At 38.8% G+C, this 22,221-nt stretch overlaps 1 protein-coding gene across 3 annotated transcripts in view; it reads left to right on the forward strand.

The window, feature by feature from the left end:
• DEK (DEK proto-oncogene) overlaps positions 1–21,900 on the forward strand; it is a 40,061-nt gene extending 18,161 nt beyond the window's left edge. For 2 of the 3 annotated variants that reach the window (XM_028846797.2, NM_001257528.1), the window contains 4 exon segments: positions 9,449–9,584; positions 10,352–10,500; positions 19,862–19,930; positions 20,368–21,900. In XM_028846797.2, the coding sequence (XP_028702630.1) occupies positions 9,449–9,584; positions 10,352–10,500; positions 19,862–19,930; positions 20,368–20,379 (366 nt within the window). In that variant the 3' untranslated portion in view covers positions 20,380–21,900. 3 annotated transcript variants of the gene reach the window in all.
• The last annotated feature ends 321 nt before the right edge of the window (positions 21,901–22,221 follow it).

Raw genomic sequence — 22,221 nt, forward strand, 5'->3', positions numbered from 1 at the left:
AGGTTAAATTGTATTTATTTTCCTGTTTCATATTTAACTTTAGATGTGTAGAAGACTAAGGTGTTTATAAGTAAATTCATGTTAAACTGAAGTCACTGAAATCCATATAGTTAATTGAAATGAGAGTTTTAAAAAAGTAACTTAAAAGAAAATGTCAGATTTAGCATATTAGCTGATAATTGCTAAAGCACTTGTTTGAGGTTTTCTGTACCTATACCTCCGTTTTTATGATATGCAGTGAGTGATTCACAATAGTTTTGCAATTGTGTTCCTTGTAATTAAATAAAAGCGGATATTCTTTGTGAGAGTAACTTCAGAAAGAAATTCCTTTATAAAAGAGCCATTTTGAATTTCCTTATTATCTTGTCTCTTGGACGTTGGCTTTTTAGGGCAGTAAAAGGAGAACAGTTGGGAAGGAAGTGGTGGATGAATTTTTTTTTCTTTTTTTTTCTGTTGATGAGAATAGGAAAATAAACAGGTTATTTTCTCTAAATTGATTATGAAAATCAGCTGGTTCCTATGTTGGATTAGCTTCTTCAGGGCAGATTGCTAAAATGAGTATATTAGTTCATTCTCACACTGTTAATAAAGACATACCCAAGACTGAATAATTTATAAAGGAGTTTAATTGATTCACAGCTCCACATGGCTGGGGAGGCCTAGCAATCATAGTGGAAGGCGAATGAGGAGCAAAGACACATCTTAGGTGGCAGCAAGCAAGAGGGTGTATGTGTAGGGCAACTCCCCGTTATATAAAATCATCAGAGCTGGTGAGACTTTCTCACTGTCATGAGAAGAGCATGAGAAAAACTCGCCCCCATGATTCAGTTAACTCTCACTGGGTCCCTCCCATGACATGTGGGGATTATTACAATTCAAGGTGAGATTTGGGTGGGGACACAGAGCCAGACCGTATCAGCCAGTCAAGTTAAACCACATTTGGTCATGCTATTCACAGGTGTTAATCTTGAGGCATAGGGAAATTACTACAGAGTACAGAAAAAAGAAGGGGGAAACAGTACCTATTGGAGAAAACAATTCTAATAGTCTTTTAGACCCTTTAAAAGCGTATTTTACTTATTTTTCATCTTACCCTAATACCTCTTCAGTTTTCATTTTCTAGTGTTTTTATAGCACATACGTATTTCCAGAAAGTATGAAACAAACTGTGGAGTTTTACTTTATGAGTATTTAGAATTTATCTGAATGTTGCCATATGTTATCAGGAATGTTTTCTGCTGAAATAATTCTCAACCTTACCAATAATGTTCAAAACAGGAGTTTATTTGTCTTTCATGACAAGAAGCCCACAGGGAATTCCAGGGCCAGTACAGCAGGTCAAGAAAGGTATTGAGGAATGTGGGTACCATCCTTTCCTGATCTCTCATCTTTAGTATATGGCAATTAACTTCATGACCACAAGGTGGTTGTTTTACCTTTAGACATTGTATTCATGTTCCAGATAAGGAAGAGCAAGAGGTTTTCTTCTAGTGATGTTTTGACTTTTTTCTCTGAATGGGATGCCTTTTACTGGAGATCTCCATATACATGGCATCAGCCAGCACTTTGTCATCTGCCCACGTAACTGCAAAAGAAGCTCTGAGATCTAGGTGTCAGCTTTCCTACCTTTGTAAGAGGAAGGCAAATCAAAAGTGGGTTGTTGAGTGAGCCATCCTACAATGTTTGCCAAGTCAGAGAAACTCCATTATAATTTTTGGTGAACTATCTATTTGGACCATTCAGGGGATTATCTGGTAGTGGTAAGGTGAATGTGAAAGTTTTATTAGTCCTTTCACATTGTGTTTTAAAAAACTAAACTATCTCCTCCTCTCACACATTGATCAGAGGAATTGCAAAGTCTGTATAAACCATTTAAACCTTTTGTTGGAAGGCAGAATTGAATAATCACCATACTAAAACCCATTTAAACTTGCTTTCATAATCTTCTGTGAAATATAACTAGACTTGCACATTCTTTCCTCTTGGCATTCTGAGTTTTCTCAGCCAAGTTGTTGAAAGAATAGTGTATTTTAAGCTAATTTTTATTTTGTTCGTCTGTTCACCCAGTACAACCTTTCTGCTGTGAGGACAGAATTCTGGCTCTGTGACAGGCGTCTTTTTTGGAGACCCTCCTTCAAGAGCCCTGCTGCCTATAAATGATAGGTAAGCCTTGCTTTCCCAAGATATTTTTTTGCCTTTCTTCAAAAAGTGCTTATGTCATTCCTCTGATTCTGTACCTTCATGGTTATCAGAGACAGGGAAAATCCCCTTCAAATTTTTGAAATTCTGTATTACTGATCCTTTAAAAATTTAGATTATAGTACATTGTACTATCTGAAATTAATGGCAGCTGTTCATTTTTATTTGTTCCGCTTTAGAACATCAGAAATACTTGATGGTCCTGATTGAACCACTCAGCATATAGAGAAGAATCTAAATCTCATGACAATTTGGAAGTCAGCTTTTTCTTTATTCTTTTTTAAAAAAACCTAATTTTCCCCCCATTTTGTTAAAAGACTCAGTCTTGTCTCCAGTTAGGTTAAATAACAAGATGTTGACCATTATGAGTATTTTCAACATTATTTCCTCATAATGCCATATAATGTGTTGTTTTTTTTTTTTTTTTGAGATGGAGTCTCACTCTGTCACCCAGGCTGGAGTGCAGTGGCCGGATCTCAGCTCACTGCAAGCTCCACCTCCCGGGTTTATGCCATTCTCCTGCCTCAGCCTCCCAAGTAGCTGGGACTACAGAGCCTCCCAAGTAGCTGGGACTACAGGCGCCCGCCACCACGCCCGGCTAGTTTTTTGTATTTTTTTTTAGTAGAGACGGGGTTTCACCATGTTAGCCAGGATGGTCTCGATCTCCTGACCTCGTGATCCGCCCGTCTCGGCCTCCCAAAGTGCTGGGATTACAGGCTTGAGCCACCGTGCCTGGCTCACATAATGTTTTTATTATAATCACTAAAGTTTTCAAGATACTGTGAAAGAGACTTAAAATGGGGGTCAGTCCTTTACTTATTTTTGAGACAGAGGCGTATGTCTTACTCTGTTGCCCAGGCTGGAGTACAGTGGTGAGATCATGGCTCACTGCAGCCTTGAACTCCAGGGCTCAAGTGATCCTGCCACCAGGCCTAGCAATTTTTAAATTTTTTGTAGAGACAGGTTCTTGCTCTGTTGCCCACTGGCTTTTGATTTCTGCGGTAACCACTTTTTGATTGCTCAAGTTAGTGAATTGGGAGTATGCTTAAGTGCTGTTAGGGTTACAGAAGGTATTTTCTAAGCAAATGCTCTTTGATACTTAGCATTATAGGATTTCTAAAGAAGGAACATCTTCATGCCTGTTGAGGAAAGGCTTTGGGTAGAAGTGGAAGTACTACCAATTCAAGTTGACCTTGGGAATAGAGAGAAAAGTACTGTGAACAAAGATAAGGAGCAGGGAAGGCAGGGTGCCTTTGACTAACTTGTGGTTAGAATTGTGTGCCCAGAAGTAGAGCAATGAGAGGTGAAACTAGAGTAGTGGAGGTTGAATCCATGCTATAGAGAACCCATGAGTCTGGGCATTGTTGTGTGACTAATATGTTTGGTGGTAGATTCATTATTCTCACTCATTCAAAATGATTGTCTTACTCTATACCTGAGCATTTTGCTAAGTGGGAGAAGAAAAAATGAGACACGTCCTCTGTCTTCCAGGAAGTACCACTCATTCAGTAAGCATTTATTATCTCCTACAAGGAAGAAACTTTTCAAAGTGTGTATGCCATGTGCTTTCACATCTTGCATCTCATTTAGTCTTGACTCCATGAGAGGTGAGGTATATATCCTCATTTTTGTATATGACGATATATAAGGAACTTTTATAGTGCTTTCTCTTTACAGTAGTCCCCTCTTACCTGAAAGGAGTACGTTTCAGGACCCCCAGTGTATGCCTGAAACTTCGGATCCTGCCAAGCCTGATTGCTGTCATTTGAGGCATGTTTCTGTTCATGTTTTCCACCATCAAATTATGCCTTTTTCATCGTAACAAAGCACTTATCCTGCACTGTGGCCGTAACTTTCGCAGTTTGAGGTTTGACAGCAGAGCCAGCACAAAGTTCTTTTCCCTTCACAATTTCACATATAGAAGATTTGTTCTTATTATAGATCTTAGCAACCTCAACATACGATTTTTTTCTTAAGTAAAGAGCTTTCACCTTTTCACTTAAAAGAACCACTTTATGGCTTCTCTTTGGCATGTTTGAATTGCCAGCATTACTCCTCCTGGGCTTTGGGGCCATTATTAAGTCACATAAGGGTACTTGGGCACAAGCACAACGATACTGCAACAATTGATACCACAACCAACATGGCTGCTAGTGACTAATGGGCCGAGGTGCTGGGAGCATCTACAGAGTGGATATGCTGGACAAAGGGATGATTCACATCCTGGGCAGGAGTGAGCAGGATGACACGAGATTTCATCACACTACTCAGAACAGTATGCAATTTAAAATGTATGAGTTGTTTACTTCTGGAATTTTCCATTTAATATTTTCAGACTATGGTTGACAACAGATAATTGAAACCACATTCAGAAAGAGAAACCATAGATAAAGGGAGACTACCGTATTATTCTTTCTTTCTTTTTTGAGACAGTCTTGCTTTGTTGCCCAGGCTGGAGTGCAGCGGCACAATTGCTACTCACTGCAACCTCTACCTCCCAGGTTCAGGCAATTCTGGTGGCACAGCCACCCTAGAAGCTGGATCCACAGGTGCTTGCCACCACGCCTAACTAATTTTTTGTAGAGACAGGGTTTCACGATGTTGCCAGGCTGGTCTCGAACTCCTAGCCTCAAGTGATCTACCCACCTTGGTCTCCTAAAGTGCTGGGATTACCTACAGGGTTGAGCCATCGTGCATGGCTTAGTATTCTTTCTAAAGCTTCTTGTTTATGTACTTCTATCTTCAGAGTTCTCTAGAATTCCTGATTTAGATCAAAATGTGATTTTAAGCAATAACTTTAAGAAAGTTAATGTGTATAAATCCACTTGTGTTTATCAGAACTGAAAACTAAAAGCTATTAAAAACTTGATAATTGGAGGAATTGACCTGTTGATTGCTTTATCTGGTTCCTGCCTTTTCTGTGTATAGCTCCAATAATTCATAATCTAGGAATCAGCAGACCGTAGCCTGTATGCCAAGTCCAGCCTCCTGCCTGTTTTTATACAGCCCTCAAGCTCAGAATGGTTTTTCCATTTTTAAATGATTGTTTTAAAAAAATGAAGAATATGCAACAAAGATTATATGTAGCCAGGAAAGCCGAAAATATTTACTATCTTGCACTTTAAAGAAAAGTCTTGGTGACAAATCTAGTCTATAAATGTGCTTTTCATTTTATGTGGTATAGCTAGATGAGTCAGCTCTGGAGCTTCAAAAATATATACAGGTGCTCAGGAATCAGGAAGTTTGGCTGTGACACCCTTGTTCTTAAAGCTTCACAATACCTTCCATAAAATAGGGATAATGAATTGTAGGCCAAGTACTTTGAGAGTATGGATTAATCAAATTGATGGTCTTGTGAAAGATTTAGAGGAGGTAATTGCTAAGCTGGGTTTAGAATCATGAGTGGGATTTTCCTAAGTACAGGAGAGGAATGAGAGAAATGAAGATTTGAAAGTTCATGTAAAATTAAAGTGGACATAGTTTAACTTGCCTTCTCAGCTCTCCCTGGGTTTTTTTCTGTTACCTCCAAATACTGGTTACCCATGTTTACCTTGACAGCAAAAATTGTCCATTGTGTCCTAATACCAAGGTATGTCCTTTGAGATGCCCCCATTTTCCAGAGACCTGTTCCTCCTATACCCAATAACCTTCAGGGCAGCCAAAGTGATGAACACCTGCAGGACTAAAGCACAAGATACGAATTTCATTAGTTGTTTTACTGTTCAGCTTTCATGATTTCTTAACTCAGCGTTAATCTAAAAAAGAGACTTTACCAAATTCCTACCTTGATGTTGTCACAGAAGAATTTGCAGCTGGTTGCTAAAGATAAATGAAATCCTGTATAAATGACATGACATACTACTATAGATGTTTGTGGGCCAAGTCATATCTACCATAGTGTAGTGAAATAAGTGTGATATATCATGGCTAGTTAATACAGTTGTTTTTGAGTCTGTCTCACTGTGTTTATAATTTACAGTCTATGTATCTGCCCTGCTTTTAAAAAAAAGAAAATTAGTTTTTTAGAGTTAGGGTCTTCTGATTTTGCCCAGGCTGGTCTCAAAGCTCTGGCCTCAAGTGATCCTCCCATGTCAGCCTTCTAAAGTATTGAGATTACAGGATTGAGCCACTGCACCCTGCTTTTTGAAAACACTTAGAAATTTTAACTTATTAGAGGAAATTATATTTGCATAATGAAAGAACTTCTCATTCTACAAAAGGGAGCACTCAGTAATAATAGTTAATATTAAAATAGTGTTTACTATTTGCCAGGTACTACCAAAAATACTTTTACGTGTTAATGTATCTACTCCTTATAAAACCATAGGAACTATTGTTTCTTTTTGTTTTGTAAATGAGACAAGGGCCTAGAGATGTCCTGGGGCTGGAATTTGAAACCAGGCGGCTTGCCACTAGAGCCTGTATTCTTTGAACTATTATATTTTTTTCTTTAGTGGTTGTGCAATATATTTGCAATCTTTTAGAAATTTTAATAGATGACAGGCTAGTTGTCCATTTAGAAAAACTGTAGAATATTACCCCTTACAGCAGATAGGAAATGTAGAAAGATGTAGTTTTGTTATACAGAAGTAAAATTTCATGGAGATGACTCGTTATTTATTACTGTAAATGTTTATGCTTCGTCAAACTATCACTACTTGCAATTTGCAGGTTTTAAAATGATGCCATGTTGTGTATCCCATCTAAAATTTTAATGGCAGGCCTTAAAAGGCTTTGGAAGTGTTTCATTTATCTAATTCTGATTTTCTAATTTGAATGGAGATTGAGTAATTACTAATAATACTGTTGTTTCTTTTGCTCAGCCTCTTCAACCCTTTCGGGAATAACTTAGTTTCTTGTACCTACAAAGTCCAGATTTTATTACCCTTTAACTAAAAAATGATATATAATCATGATTATTTTATTCTGTGTATTAAGTGTGCTAAAGAACTTAAGAACTTTCAGGATTCCCTTTCAGAGCCTGATACATAGTTCACGTGAACTCGGTGGACACTTAATAAACCTTAAAACTTGGTTTAAGTTGATCATAATAAATCATTGATACTTGTCCCCTAGCCCCACACAATCTAGAACATCTCTCAGAATTAGGAGTAAGTTAAAATAGCCTGTGAATTGCACAAGTCCATGGGAAATTCATGTACTTACTTTTAGAAGCATGTCAGCCCCTTGACACCTTAAAAATGTATTTTTTTAGTAGCAGTTAAACTACATACTTCCCAGCTAGTGGTATATTATTGAGGGAGTGCAGGGTGATGATAGGCTTGCATAAATAGGTACAGTGATGGTATATTGGCAAAAAGAAAGACAAACAGTAAAATCCAGCCAGGTGAGGTGGTATGTGCCTATAGTCCCAACTACTCAGGAGCCTGAGGTGGGAGGATTGTTTGAGTCTAGCATGGGTAGCATAGCGAGACCATCTCTTTTTTTTAAAGACACTAAAATCCAATGAATAACTTGAGGCCACTTTTGGAACAGATTGGTCTGTGTACTTTAAAGGACAGGTTCAACACAGTGCTTATGTCTTTAAAAACAGGTTGACTTGGCCAGGCATGGTGGCTCATGGCTGTAATCCCAGCACTTTGGAAGGCCAGGGCAAGTGGATCACCTGAGGTCGGGAGTTCCTGACCAGGCTGGCCAACATGGAGAAACCCCGTCTCTACTAAAAGTACAAAAGTAGCCGGGCATGGTGGCACATGCCTGTAATCCCAGCTAATCAAGAGGCTGAGGCAGGAGAATCACTTGAACTTGGGAGGCAGAGGTTGCAGTGAGCCGAGATCGCGCCATTGCACTCCAGCCTGGGCAACAAGAGCAAAACTGCATCTCAAAAGAAACCAGGTTGACTTAGGATAATGCTCAGGAATCAAAAGTGTTAAACATTTGGAGAAACATTCTGTCAAGTGATTTCAGTAGTTTTGGTGTGTAAAGGGGAGAATTTAAATTATCTTGGAATGTTTAATAGGATGCTTTTCCTTTGGGAATATTAATTAAACTAAGAATTAATGCTTTCTAATTTCATAGGCTCCGCATGAGACAAAGTATGAACTCTGATTTTGTCTTTTTTTTTTTTTTTTGAGACAGTCTGTCTCCTGGAGTGCAGTGTCGCGATCTCCACTCACTGCAACCTCTACCTCCAGGGTTCAAGTGATTCTCCTGCCTCAGCCTCCTGAGTAGCTGGGACGACAGATGCCCACCACCACACCCAGCTAATTTTTGTATTTTTAGTAGAGACAGGGTTTCACCATGTTAGCCAGGATGGTCTCAATTTCTTGATCTCATGATCCGCCCGTCTTGATCTCCCAAAGTACTGGGATTACAGGCGTGAGCCACCACGCCCGGCCTGTCATTTTAATCTGTCCATATTTATGTGTTTTGTTTGTGTCTAATCACCTGTGGGTTAGTGTTTAAGAACACAAGTTCTGGAGTCACATCTATATTTGAATCTTGCCTGTTTATTAATGTGACTGTAGACAAGGTAACCACGCTGAGCCTTAGTTTTCTCATGTAGTCATAAGTATTTATTGAGCAACTGCTGTATACCAGAGACTATTTTAGGAGTTAGGGAACCATCAGTGAACACAAGATTCTAGGCCAGATGTGGTGGCTCACGCCTGTAATCCCAGCACTTTGGGAGGCCAAGGCAGGTGGATCACTTGAGGTCAGGAGTTTAAGACCAGCCTGGCCAACATGGTGAAACCCCATCTCTACTAAAAATACAAAAATTAGCCGTGTGTGGTGGCAAGTACCTGTAATTCCAGCTACTAGGGAGGCAGAGACAGGAGAATTCGCTTGAACCCGGGAGGGCATAGGTTGCAGTGAATCAAGATCGTGCCACTGCACTCCAGCCAGGGCAACAGAGCGAGACTGTGTCTCAAAAAAAAAAGATTGTAGTTGAGAGAGAGGGAACATAGAGAAGATAATATTATCTGTTTTTAGGGGTTCCCCCCCCCAAGATTAAGTAGAGTAATGCATATATAGTTTATCCATAGTGCAGAATAAATATGGGCAACTCTTTTGTGTGTGTGATTGTGATTTGTCATGCTTAGACTTGTGTTGGGATAAAATAGTTCGTTGTATATTAATCATCTCCCAAAAACAATTTTTAATTGGTGATACCAAATACATTAATTTTCCTCTAATATTATTAAGGGGGTATAGGGGAAGTAGAGAGATGGGATGGGATAGCATTGAATCTCATCAATATGTGTACTTTTGCTTTCCTTTGTAACAGCCACCAAAAAAGACAGCCAAAAGAGAAAAACCTAAACAGAAAGCTACTTCTAAAAGTAAAAAATCTGTGAAAAGTGCCAATGTTAAGAAGGCAGATAGCAGCACCACCAAGAAGAATCAAAACAGTTCCAAAAAAGGTATGTTAGAAATAACATTAATCAGCAACTTTAAAGATACAGCATATATTAATGTGTTGTACATAGTATTTAAGTGTGTGGGGGGAACCAGGTAAATTGCAGAGAACATTGCGAGGAGAAGTAATACAGGTTGAACATCCCTTATCTGAAATGCTTGGGACAGGAAGTGATTCAGATTTTGATAAATATATATATGGGGGGGGATCTTGGAGATGGGACCCAGTCTAAACATGAAATTCATTCATGTTTCATATTCATCTCACATAGCCTGAAGGTAGTTTAATATTTTAGCTAAATAAATTATTTATTGCAGTGATGCCATTACAGCTCACTGCAGCCTTGAACTGCTGGACTCAAGCGAGTCTCTTACCTTGGCCCCCCCAGAGCACTTGGATTATAGGCTTGGACCACTACCCTTGGCCTGAAACCAAGTTTTGACTGCGACCCGTCAGTGAGGTCGGGTGTGGAATTGTCTCCTGGTGGTGTCATGTTGGTGCTCTAAAAAGCTGGATTTTGGAACATTTCAGATTTTGGATTTTTTGATTAGGGATGCCCAACCTGTATACCAGTTTTTTATAGTTTTTGATATTTCAAATTGACATAAAATTTGTATGCATGTTTTATAGGTAACCTATAGAGTAGTGATTTATAATTTTTTTGATCCAACACCCCTTTGAGAATCTGTTGAAAGCTTAAAATTCATCTCAACCTTTGTTAAATATTAATTTACTATGTAAGAAAAATTATTATTATTATATTACTTTTAGAAAGTGAGTCTGAGGATAGTTCAGATGATGAACCTTTAATTAAAAAGTTGAAGAAACCCCCTACAGATGAAGAATTAAAGGAAACAATAAAGAAATTACTGGCCAGTGCTAACTTGGAAGAAGTCACAATGAAACAGATTTGCAAAAAGGTAATTAGACAAGTGTTTAGATTATTTTGCTTTTACTAGAAAAATTCTTTCACTTACCTCTTAATTTGAAGCTAAATACTTAATGTGCATTCACTTATTGAAGAAATACTTGTTGAACTACTATATGCCAGATCTCCTTACAGGTGCTGGGATACCACTTTAAATAAAATAGTCAAAGTTTTTGTCCTGATGGGTTTATTTTTATAAATAACATTAAAATGAATAAAATTGGAGTGAATAAAATTAAAGTGATACATTCCAAACCACATAGGAAACTTTCTTTTTCTGATCTGGAGGTTGTTTCTATTGATGCATCCTTAGTTTATGTTAGTTTAAAGAAGCAGAATCTCATGAACCGCCTTATTCTCTTGTTAGTGTGATAAATGAGCTGTTATAGATTAGGTTCTTAACTCAGACTTCTGTGGCATTTTTCTAATATTTCTAATACTTGTTAGGAAATAAAGTGGCCTAGTCTTGAATATGATTCCAAGGGATTCTATGGAAATTTTAGAAACTTGTCTGTTGCGGTAAAATAAAATTACAATTTGGAAAGTGAAATAGTCTATGCTTTTTTAAAGGACATTGATTATTATTTTGTTTATTCATTCACCATTAATTGATTCTCTACTACATTTCAGGCACTGGGCTAAATGTTACAGCTAGAAGCTGGATGTGGTGGCTCACGCCTGTAATCCCAGCACTTTGATAGGCTGAGGCAGGAGGACTGCTTGAGGCCAGGAGTTCAAGACCAGCCTGGGCAGCATAGTGAGATCCCATCTCTAACAAAAAAAAAATTTTTTTAATGTTACAGGTGGAACCAGAGAAGCCATTACTTGGCTTTTAAGAGGAGCTTACAGTCTAGTGGGATAGAAAGAGATAAGTATTTTAGTAATTAAAATATTGTAAGTGAGGGCCGTGTTAGGAGAATATGGAAGGTGCTGCAGCACCACGGAACAAGCACCCTACTTGAGGCTGGGGGAATCTGGAAAAGCATCTTGGAAGAGCTCTTAACTGAATTTCCTAGTGGACCATCACCCATTCCATACAGTTGAGGAACAGTAACACATTAACCAAAATGATAATTGCAAGGAATAGTATTAGTTCAACATGTCTCAAGACTAGGATTAGAAAGAAGTCCTCACAGAAGTTAGGAGAAAATACTAGAGTTTTGCAGATCTTAAATATGCCATGTTAAAGTTTCAGTTTCTTCCTGAAATAAATGAGGAATTGAGAGGCTGTGTAGATTATTGAGAGAGATTTAGCAGGGGCATAAGATGTATTTTTGTTTTTTAAAAATTATCCTGGAAACATTAAGAACAATGGAATGGCAAAGGATGAGATGAGAGAAGCAGGACACCCAGTTATGTCATCATTAAAATGACAGTGTGAAGTGAGGAGGAAGTCAAAGAGAAACTAGTTCTGTTCATTAGAAGGATTTTTGTGAATACCTTCATGTAATTTTTTAAAAGGGATTATTAACATGGAGAGGTCAGGTGAGAAGGACCTGACCTTTTTTGGAGTCTGCAATTAGGAGACGATGACCTAGGGTGGTAAAAGCAAGAGTTAATGAATAGTGAGGAAAATGAACAAAGTAAATCTTCTGTTTCAAGCAGCTGTCTTTGGAAGGAAAATAGGTAAATGGGGTAGGTGACAAAGTATTTTTAATGGGCAGTAGGGGTGGAGGGGAGAAAGCATTTTGGTGGGAAAGGAGAAGTTACAGGAGAGTTGAAGGGTGGTCCTGTGGAGGCAAAGAAAATTAAGTACCATTGATGAATCCAGATAAAACTGGAGGGGAAAGAGCTGTCAGAAAATTGAAGGAATTCATAATAACGGCTTTTTTGGCTGTGAAAGGAGTGTCAGACACTTAAATAAGGAGGTGAAACTGCCATTGGTGGGAATGAAAGGAGAGCCTGACTGGGAGGTTTTGGGGGAGGAGCCTTTGGAGGTGAATACCATGAACTGAAAATGGGACCCGCCTCTTCAAAGCTGCTTTCCCACAGCAATCTGTAGTCTAGGCTTAACCATAGAAGAATGAGTAGTTAGACCAATTCAGGATTGGGGTTTTGCAGGGAAAGAACAAGAGACAAACAATTTTTTTTATTTTTCTTATTTTTATACTTTAAGTTCTAGGGTACATGTGCACAACGTGCGTGTTTGTTACATATGTATACATGTGCCGTGTTGGTGTGCTGCACCTGTCAACTTGTCATTTACATTAGGTATATCTCCTAATGCTATCCCTCCCCCATCCCCCGACCCCATGACAGACCACGGTGTGTGATGTTCCCCTTCCTGTGTCCAAGTGTTCTCATTGATCAGTTCCCACCTATGAGTGAGAACTTGTGGTGGTTGGTTTTCTGTCCTTATGATAGTTTGCTCAGAATGATGGTTTCCAGCTTCATCCATGTCCCTACAAAGGACATGAACTCATCTTTTTTTATGGCTGCGTAGTATTCCATGGTGAATATGTGCCACATTTTCTTAATCCAGTCTATCATTGATGGACATTTGGGTTGGTTCCAAGTCTTTGCTATTGTGAATAGTGCCACAGTAAACATATGTGTACATGTGTCTTTATAGTAGCATGATTTATAATCCTTTGGGTATATACCCAGTAATGGGACGGCTGGGTCAAATGGTATTTCTAGTTCTAGATCCTTGATGAATTGCCACACTGTCTTCCACAATGGTTGAATAGTTTACAGTCCCACCAACAGTGTAAAAGCGTTCCTATTTCTCCACATCCTCTTCAGCACCTGTTGTTTCCCGACTTTTTAATGATCGCCGATCTAACTGGTGTGAGATGGTATCTCACTGTGGTTTTGATTTGCATTTCTCCGATGGCCAGTGATGATGAGCATTTTTTCATGTATCTCTTGGCTGCATAAATATCTTCTTTTGAGAAGTGTCTGTTCATATCCTTTGCCCACTTTTTGATGGGGTTGTTTGATTTTTTTCTTGTAAATTTAAGTTCTTTGTAGATTCTGGATATTAGCCCTTAGGTAGGTAGATTGCAAAAATTTTCTCCCATTCTGTAGGTTGCCTGTTCACTCTGATGGTAGTTTCTTTTGCTGTGCAGAAGCTCCTTAATTAGATCCCATTTGTCAATTTTGGCTTTTGTTTTCATTGCTTTTGGTGTTTCAGACAAGAAGTCCTTGCCCATGCCTGTGTCTTGAATGGTATTGTCTAGGTTTTCTTCTAGGGTTTTTATGATTTTAGGTCTAACATTTAAGTCTTTAATCCATCTTGAATTAATTTGTGTATAAGGTGTAAGGAAGGGATCCAGTTTCAGCTTTCTACATATGTCTAGCCAGTTTTCCCAGCACCATTTATTAAATAGGGAATCCTTCCCCCATTTCTTGTTTTTGTCAGGTTTGTCAAAGATCAGATGGTTGTAGATGTGTGGTATTATTTCTGAGGGCTCTGTTCTGTTCTATTGGTCTATATCTTTGTTTTGCTACCAGTACCATGCTGTTTTGGTTACTGTAACCTTGTAGTATAGTTTGAAGTCAGGTAGCGTGATGCCTCCAGCTTTGTTCTTTTTGCTTAGGATTGTCTTGGCAGTGCAGGCTCTTTTTTGGTTCTGTATGAACTTTAAAGTAGTTTTTTCCAATTCTGTGAAGAAAGTCATTGGTAACTTTATGGGGATGGCATTGAATCTATGAATTACCTTGGGCAGTATGGCCATTTTCATGATACTGATTCTTCCTATCCATGAGCACGAAATGTTCTTTCACTTGCTTGTGTCCTCTTTTATTTTGTTAAGCAGTGGTTTGTAGTTCTCCTTGAAGAGGTCCTTCACATCCCTTGTAAGTTGGATTCCTAGGTATTTTATTCTCTTTGAAGCAATTGTGAATGAGTGTTAACTCATGATTTGGCTCTCTCTTATTGGTGTATAGGAATGCTTGTGATTTTTGCACATTGATTTTGTATCCTGTGATTTTGCTGAAGTTGCTTATCAGCTTAAGGACATTTTGGGCTGAGACGATGGGGTTTTCTAAATATTCAATCATGTCATCTGCAAACAGGGACAATTTGACTTCTTTTCCTAACTGAATACCCTTTATTTCTTTCTCTTGCCTGATTGCCCTAGCCAGAACTTCCAACACTATGTTGAATAGGAGTGGTGAGAGAGGGCATCCCTGTCTTGTGCCAGTTTTCAAAGGGAATGCTTCCAGTTTTTGCCCATTTGGTATGATGTTGGCTGTGGGTTTGTCATAAATAGCTCTTATTATTTTGAGATACGTTCCATCAATACCGAATTTATTGAGCGTTTTTAGCATGAAGGGCTGTTGAATTTTGTCAGAGGCCTTTTCTGCATCTATTGGGATAATCATGTGATTTTTGTCTTTGGTTCTGTTTATATGATGGATTATGTCATTGATTTGCGTATGTGCAACCAGCCTTGCATCGCAGGGATGAAGCCCACTTGATCATGGTGGATAAGCTTTTTGATGTGCTGCTGGATTCGGTTTGCCAGTATTTTATAGAGGGTTTTTGCGTCGATGTTCATCAGGGATATTGGTCTAAAATTCTCTTTCTTTGTTATGTCTCTGCCAGGCTTTGGTATCAGGATGATACTGGCCTCATAAAATGAGTTAGCGAGGATTCCCTCTTTTTCTATTGATTGGAATAGTTTCAGAAGGAATGGTACCAGCTCCTCTTTGTACCTCTGGTAGAATTCGGCTGTGAATCCGTCCAGTCCTGGACTTTTTTTGGTTGGTAGGCTATTAATCATTGCCTCAATTTCAGAACCTGTTATTGGTCTATTCAGGGATTCAACTTCTTCCTGGTTTAGTCTTGGGAGGGTGAATGTGTCCAGGAATTTATCCATTTCTTCTAGATTTTCTAGTTTATTTGTGTAGAGGTGTTGGTAGTATTCTCTGATGGTAGTTTGTATTTCTGTGGGATCAGTGGTGATATCCCCTTTATCATTTTTATTGCATCTCTTTGATTCTTCTCTCTTTTCTTCTTTATTAATCTTGCTAGCAGTCTATCAATTTTGTTGATCTTTTCAAAAAACCAGCTTCTGGATTCATTGATTTTTTTTTTTTTGGAAGGGTTTTTTGTGTCTCTATCTCCTTCAGTTCTGCTCTGATCTTAGTTATTTCTTGCCTTCTGCTAGCTTTTGAATGTGTTTGCTCTTCTCTAGCTCTTTTAATTGTGGTGTTAGGGTGTCAATTTTAGATCTTTCCTGCTTTCTCTAGTGGGCATTTAGTGCTATAAATTTCCCCCTACACACTGCTTTAAATGTGTCCCAGAGATTCTGGTATGTTGTGTGTGTGTTCTCATTGGTTTCAAAGAACATCTTTATTTCTGCCTTCATTTCGTTATGTACCCAGTAGTCATTCAGGAGCAGATTGTTCAGTTTCCATGTAGTTGAGTGGTTTTGATTGAGTTTCTTAATCCTGAGTTCTAGTTTGATTGCACTGTGGTCTGAGAGACAGTTGGTTATAATTTCTGTTCTTTTACATTTCCTGAGGAGTGCTTTACTTCCAACTATGTGGTCAGTTTTGGAATAAGTGTGATGTGGTGGCGAGAAGAATGTATATTGTGTTGATTTGGCGTGGAGAATTCTATAGATATCTACTAAGTCCACTTGGTGCAGAGCTGAGTTTAATTCCTGGATATCCTTGTTAACTTTCTGTCTCGTGGATCTGTCTAATGTTGACAGTGGGGTGTTAAAGTCTCCCATTATTACTATGTGGGAGTCTAAATCTCTTTGTAGGTTTCTGAGGACTTGCTTTATGAATCTGGGTGCTCCTCTTTTGGGTGCATATATATTTAGGATAGTTAGCTCTTCTTGTTGAATTGATCCCTTTACCATTATGTAATAGCCTTCTTTGTCTCTTTTGATCTTTGTTGATTTAAAGTCTGTTTTATAGGAGGCTAGGATTGCAACCCCTGCTTTTTTTTGTTTTCCATTTGCTTGGTAGATCTTCCTCCATCCCTTTATTTTGAGCCTATGTGTGTCTCCGCATGAGATGGGTCTCCTGAATACAGCACACTGATGGGTCTTGATTTGCCAGTCTGTGTCTTTTAATTGGAGCATTTAGCCCTTTTACATTTAAGGTTAATATTGTTATCTGTGAAATTGATCCTGTCATTATGATGTTAGCTGATTATTTTGCTCGTTAGTTGATGCAGTTTCTTCCTAGCATGGATGGTCTTTACAGTTTGGCATGTTTTTGCAGTGGCTGGTACCACTTGTTCCTTTCCATGTTTACTACTGCCTTCAGGAGCTCTTGTAAGGCAGGCCTGGTGGTGACAAAATCTCTCAGCATTTGCTTGTCTGTGAAGGATTTTATTTCTCCTTCACTTACGAAGCTTAGTTTGACTGGATATGAAATTCTGGGTTGAAAATTCTTTTCTTTAAGAATGGTGAATATCGGCCCCCACTCTCTTCTGGCTTGCAGAGTTTCTGCCGAGAAATCCGCCGTTAGTCTCATGGGCTTCCCTTTGTGGGTAACCTGACCTTTCTCTCTGGCTGCCTTAACATTTTTTCCTTCATTTCAACTTTGGTGAATCTGACAATTATGTGTCTTGGAGTTGGTGTTCTCGAGGAGTATCTTTGTGGCGTTCTCTGTATTTCCTGAATTTTTGAATGTTGGCCTGCCTTGCTAGGTTGGGGAAGTTCATAATATCCTGAAGAGTGTTTTCCAACTTGGTTCCATTCTCCCTGTCACTTTCAGGTACACCAATCAGATGTAAATTTGGTCTTTTCACATAGTTCCATATTTCTTGGAGGCTTTGTTAGTTTCATTTTACTCTTTTTTTCTCTAAATTTCTCTTCTCGCTTCATTTCATTCATTTGATCTTCCATCACTGATACCCTTTCTTCCAGTTGATCAAATCAGCTACTGAAGATTGTGCATGCATCACGTAGTTCTTGTGCCATGGTTTCAGCTCCATCAGGTCATTTAAGGACTTCTCTACACTGTTTATTCTAGTTAGGTATTCATCTAATCTTTTTTCAAGGATTTTAGCTTCTTTGTGATGGGTTCAAACATCCTCCTTTAGCTTGGAGAAGTTTGATGGTCTGAAACCTTCTCTCAACTCATCAAAGTCATTCTCCGTCCAGCTTTGTTCCATTGCTGGCGAGGAGCTGCGTTCCTTTGGAGAAGTGCCGCTCTGATTTTTAGAATTTTCAGCTTTTCTGCTCTGGTTTCTCCCCATCTTGTGGTTTTGTCTACCTTTGGTCTTTGATGATGGTGACATACAGACGGGATTTTGGTGTGAATGTCCTTTCTGTTCATTAGTTTTCCTTCTAACAATCAGGACCCTCAGCTGCAGGTCTGTTGGAGTTTTCTGGAGGTCCACTCCAGACCCTGTTTGCTTGGGTATCACCAGCGGAGGCTGCAGAACAGCGAATATTGCAGAACAGCAAATGTTGCTGCCTGATCTTTCCTCTGGAAGCTTCGTCTCAGAGGGGCACCAGGCCATGTGAGGTGTCAGTCAGCCCCTACTGGGAGGTGCCTCCCAGTTAGGCTCCTCGGGGGTCAGGGACCCACTTGAGGAGGCAGTCTGTCCATTCTCAGATTTCAAACTCTGTACTGGGAGAACCTCTCTTCTAAGCTGTCACACAAGGACATTTGAGTCTGCAGAAGTTTCTGCTGCCTTTCATTCAGCTATGCCCTGCCCCCAGAGGTGGAATCTTCAAAGGCAGGCAGGCCTCCTTGAGCTGAGGTGGGCTCCACCCATTTCAAGCTTCCTGGCGGCTTTGTTTACCTACTCAAGCCTCAGCAATGGTGGGCGCCCCTCCCCCCGCCTCACTGCCGCCTTGCAGTTAAGATCTTAAGACTACTGTGCTAGCAATGAGCAAGGCTGTGTGGGCGTGGGACCCTCCAAGCCAGGCACGGGATATAATCTCCTGGTGTGCCATTTGCTAAGACTGTTGGAAAAGCACAGTATTAGGTTGGGAGTGACCCGATTTTCTAGGTGTTGTGTGTCACGGTTTCCCTTGGCTAGGAAAGGGAATTCCCTGACCCCTTGCACTTCCTGGGTGAGGCGATGCCTCGCCCTGCTTCGGCTCATGCTGGGTGGGCTGCATCCACTGTCCTGCACCCACTGTCTGACAAGCCCCAGTGAGATGAACTCAGTACCTCAGTTGGAAATGCAGAAATCACCCATCTTCTATGTCGCTCACGCTGGGAGCTGTAGACTGGAGCTGTTCCTATTCGGCCATCTTGGAACCTCCCGGGCAAACAATTAGAGTAATTTAAATGATCGACCATATTTTAGAGGGTTGGCATACTATATAGTCTGTGGACCAAACCATTCTATCTTTGTTGCCTGGTTTTGTAAGCAAAATTTTATTGTAATACAGCCACATCTACTCATTTAACTGTTGTCTACGCATAGTTGAGTAGAAACTGACTGGCAAAGTTGAAACTCTTTGTACCATCTAGCCCTTTACAGAAAAAGTTGCTGACCGTGAACTATACAGCGGAAGTAAAGCCTGCAGGGTTCTTACAGACTGTGAGCTTATAGTCAGGATTTGAATCAAGCAGCAAGTATAATAGGACTGAGAAAATTGACAAAAGGGAGAAATTTAGAGTCAAATTTTAGTAGTAGAGGACTCTTGAGACCACCTGGGTCTTAGGATTTAACTTTAGGGAGGGACTGAGCAGTGGAGTAGAGGAAGCAGTTCATTGTGTTTCAGGTTGTGGAATCGTAGGTAGGGTGTTGGATGATAACAAGGGTTGGAGAATAAAGAAGCTTTCTCTAAAAGACACTTAGCAAATGACTTGCCAATGTAAAGAACTGAGTTCACCTATCTGAGATCTATCTAGATGGGTTTTCTTTACCCATGATTGTTGGGGTTTTTTGTTTTTGAGACAGGGTCTTCTTGCTCTGTGGTCCAGGCTGGAATGCAGTGACACTAACACAGCTCACTACAACCTCAACCTTCTGGGCCCAAGCCATCCTCCTGCCTCAGTAGCTGGGACTACAGGCATGCATCACCATGCCTGACTAATTTTTCAATTTTTTGTAGACACAGGGTCTCGCCAGGTTGCCTGAGGCTGGTTTCGAATTCCTGGGCTCAAGCGATCTTCCCACCTAGGTTTCCCAGAATGTTGGAATTACAGGCGTGAGACATCACATGTGGCTTGTTTATTGTTAATTCATCCCAAACTCTCAGCCTGAACGCACTGAGAATGTTTGCACGCTAGTTTTCCACATCATATACAATATTATTAAAATACTCATTTGGAATACAGTTCCATGTGGGTGAACCAGAGTACAGTTGGGATGGTTGTGGCTATTTGAATGTAGCAGATTTCCTGCTTTTATTCAAAGACAATATTACTGGATATTAAAATCTGCTTTTAACATCATTTTTCCTTTTCACTATACATAGGTCTATGAAAATTATCCTACTTATGATTTAACTGAAAGGAAAGATTTCATAAAAACAACTGTAAAAGAGGTAAATATTTCAATCTTTCAAGTTTGACTTTAGAAATATAAGACAAAAATAATTACATAAAATACTCCATATTTTTCAAAATATTCATGTCACTAAATACATTTGATTCTCACATTTCTTCATAATAGGGAAGTATATTTTTTCTCATTCCCACTTTAAAGCTTAAAATTAAAGTTTGAACAGTTAGTGATAAGACCTGAACTCAGATTATGATGTGGCCTCCTGGTGTACCTGGGTAGCTGGGCATCTCAAAGTTGCTCTCACAGATACTTGAGGAAGTTCCTGTCTACCAGGCAAAGGTGAGGGGAAGATCAGCAGGTAGCTATAATTCTGTATTGAGCTCAACTGGTTTTTGAAGGACAAGATAGTAAAATAGATGTGGAAAAAATGGGATAAAGGTTTATGATTTATGGCAAAATGTTTCTCTTTCATTACAGCTAATTTCTTGAGATAGAGGACAGAGAAGATGACTCGTTCCCATAGATTCAAAGATCTGATTTATACCATTATACCAGCAAAGAGAATGTATTTCCTTTTCTAAATCCTTGTTAAGCAACATTAGAACTTACTGCTGACCTTTTTATCTTGAGTGTTATGTGAATTTGAGTTTGCTATTTTAAATTGCATTTCTATGCCATTTTTAGTTTAAAATCTTGCATGGCATTAATTGTTCCTTGCTTTTATAGTTGTATTTTGTACATTTTGGGTTTCTTTATATAAGGTCATAGATTCTTGAACTGTTGTGGTTTTTAGTGCGCTTAATATTAGCTTAAGGCATACTTTTAATCAAGTAGAACAGAAACTATTATGACTGGGATTTATACACACAGAGATTGGGTATTTAGTATATGAAATATTTTGAATACACATCTCTGTCAGTGTGAAAATTCAGCAGCAGTGTGTCCATCATATTAAAAATATACAAGCTACAGTTGTCCAGATGACTGAATTGGAACTTTCCTCGCATGTGTATATATGTCAGATTGTTAGCATGACAAAAGTGACAGATGTTATTTTTGTATTTTTAAAAAACAATTTGTTGTATATAAAGTTTTTTTATTTCTTTTGTGCAGACCACTTTTTAAACTCACATAGGTAGGTATCTTTACAGTTGTAGACTATGGAATGTCAGTGTTCAGCCAGACAGTATGATGGAGCATGGAAAGTCAATTCAGTGATGGAACACTGAAGGAACAGACAGTTATCCTGCTTTGCTCGAAAGTGTCATCAATTTGTAATTTTAGTATTAACTCTGTAAAAGTGTCTGTAGGTACGTTTTATATTAAGGACAGACCAAAAATCAACATATCAAAGCTTCAAAAACTTTGGGAAAGGGTGGGATTAAGTACAAGCACATTTGGCTTATAGTAAATGAACCGATTTTTATTAACTGCTTTTGCCCATATAAAATACTGATATTTACCAGAAACCTAGCCACCTTCATGATTACGATTAAAGTACCAGATTATAATGCCAGAATATAATGTGCAAGTAATCGTGGATATCTCTGACAAAGTGTGTCTCAAAAATAATATACTTTTACATTAAAGAAATTTAATGTTTCTCTGGAGTTGGGGCTCTGGCTTTTAAAGTTTGTCTAATCAGTGTTGATTCTAGATGATCAACACAACGGACCACTCCTGAATGAGACTAATTTTGTCTTTCAATTTACTGTCTTAAATCAGTTTATTACATCTGAATTTTAAAACATGCTGCTTATGACAGAATGACACATTTGATGTACCAATTAAGTGTTGAAAAATATCTTTGCATCATAGAACAGAAATATATATGTTGAATGTTAACAGGTATTGTCACAGGTTTGACTTGTTTGATAGTTACTCAGACACTAGGGAAAGGTAAATAGAAGTGAACAAAATAAGCAACTAAATGAGATCTAATAATTGGCCTTCGATTTTAAATATTTAATTTGTTCTTATAAACCTTGTCAATAAAATTAATCTAAATCACTGGTGTTTTAAGTCTCTTGCATTTGATGTCTTATAGGTTATATAGCATTTCCTTCCCTATGGTGAATCATTCGGAAAGGGGATTTTTAAATTGATTCAGCCGTGTAACCTATACAATTTGGAGCACTCTTGTGATAATGGAGCATTTTCTTGGAGTGACTTCACAAAACAATAATGAAGGTTAATTTTCTGACCATTTACTATAAAGAAGAAAAGTAGTGATGCATAGAGTATTTGGAAGTGAGGAAATGGAGCTGTTCTGTATGAAAGTTCTTGATGAGTGTGCACACTTATTAAATGGATGTATCACCACTACAGTAC

This window comes from Macaca mulatta, chromosome 4 (genome assembly GCF_049350105.2).
Source record: "Macaca mulatta isolate MMU2019108-1 chromosome 4, T2T-MMU8v2.0, whole genome shotgun sequence".
Taxonomy (NCBI): domain Eukaryota; kingdom Metazoa; phylum Chordata; class Mammalia; order Primates; family Cercopithecidae; genus Macaca; species Macaca mulatta.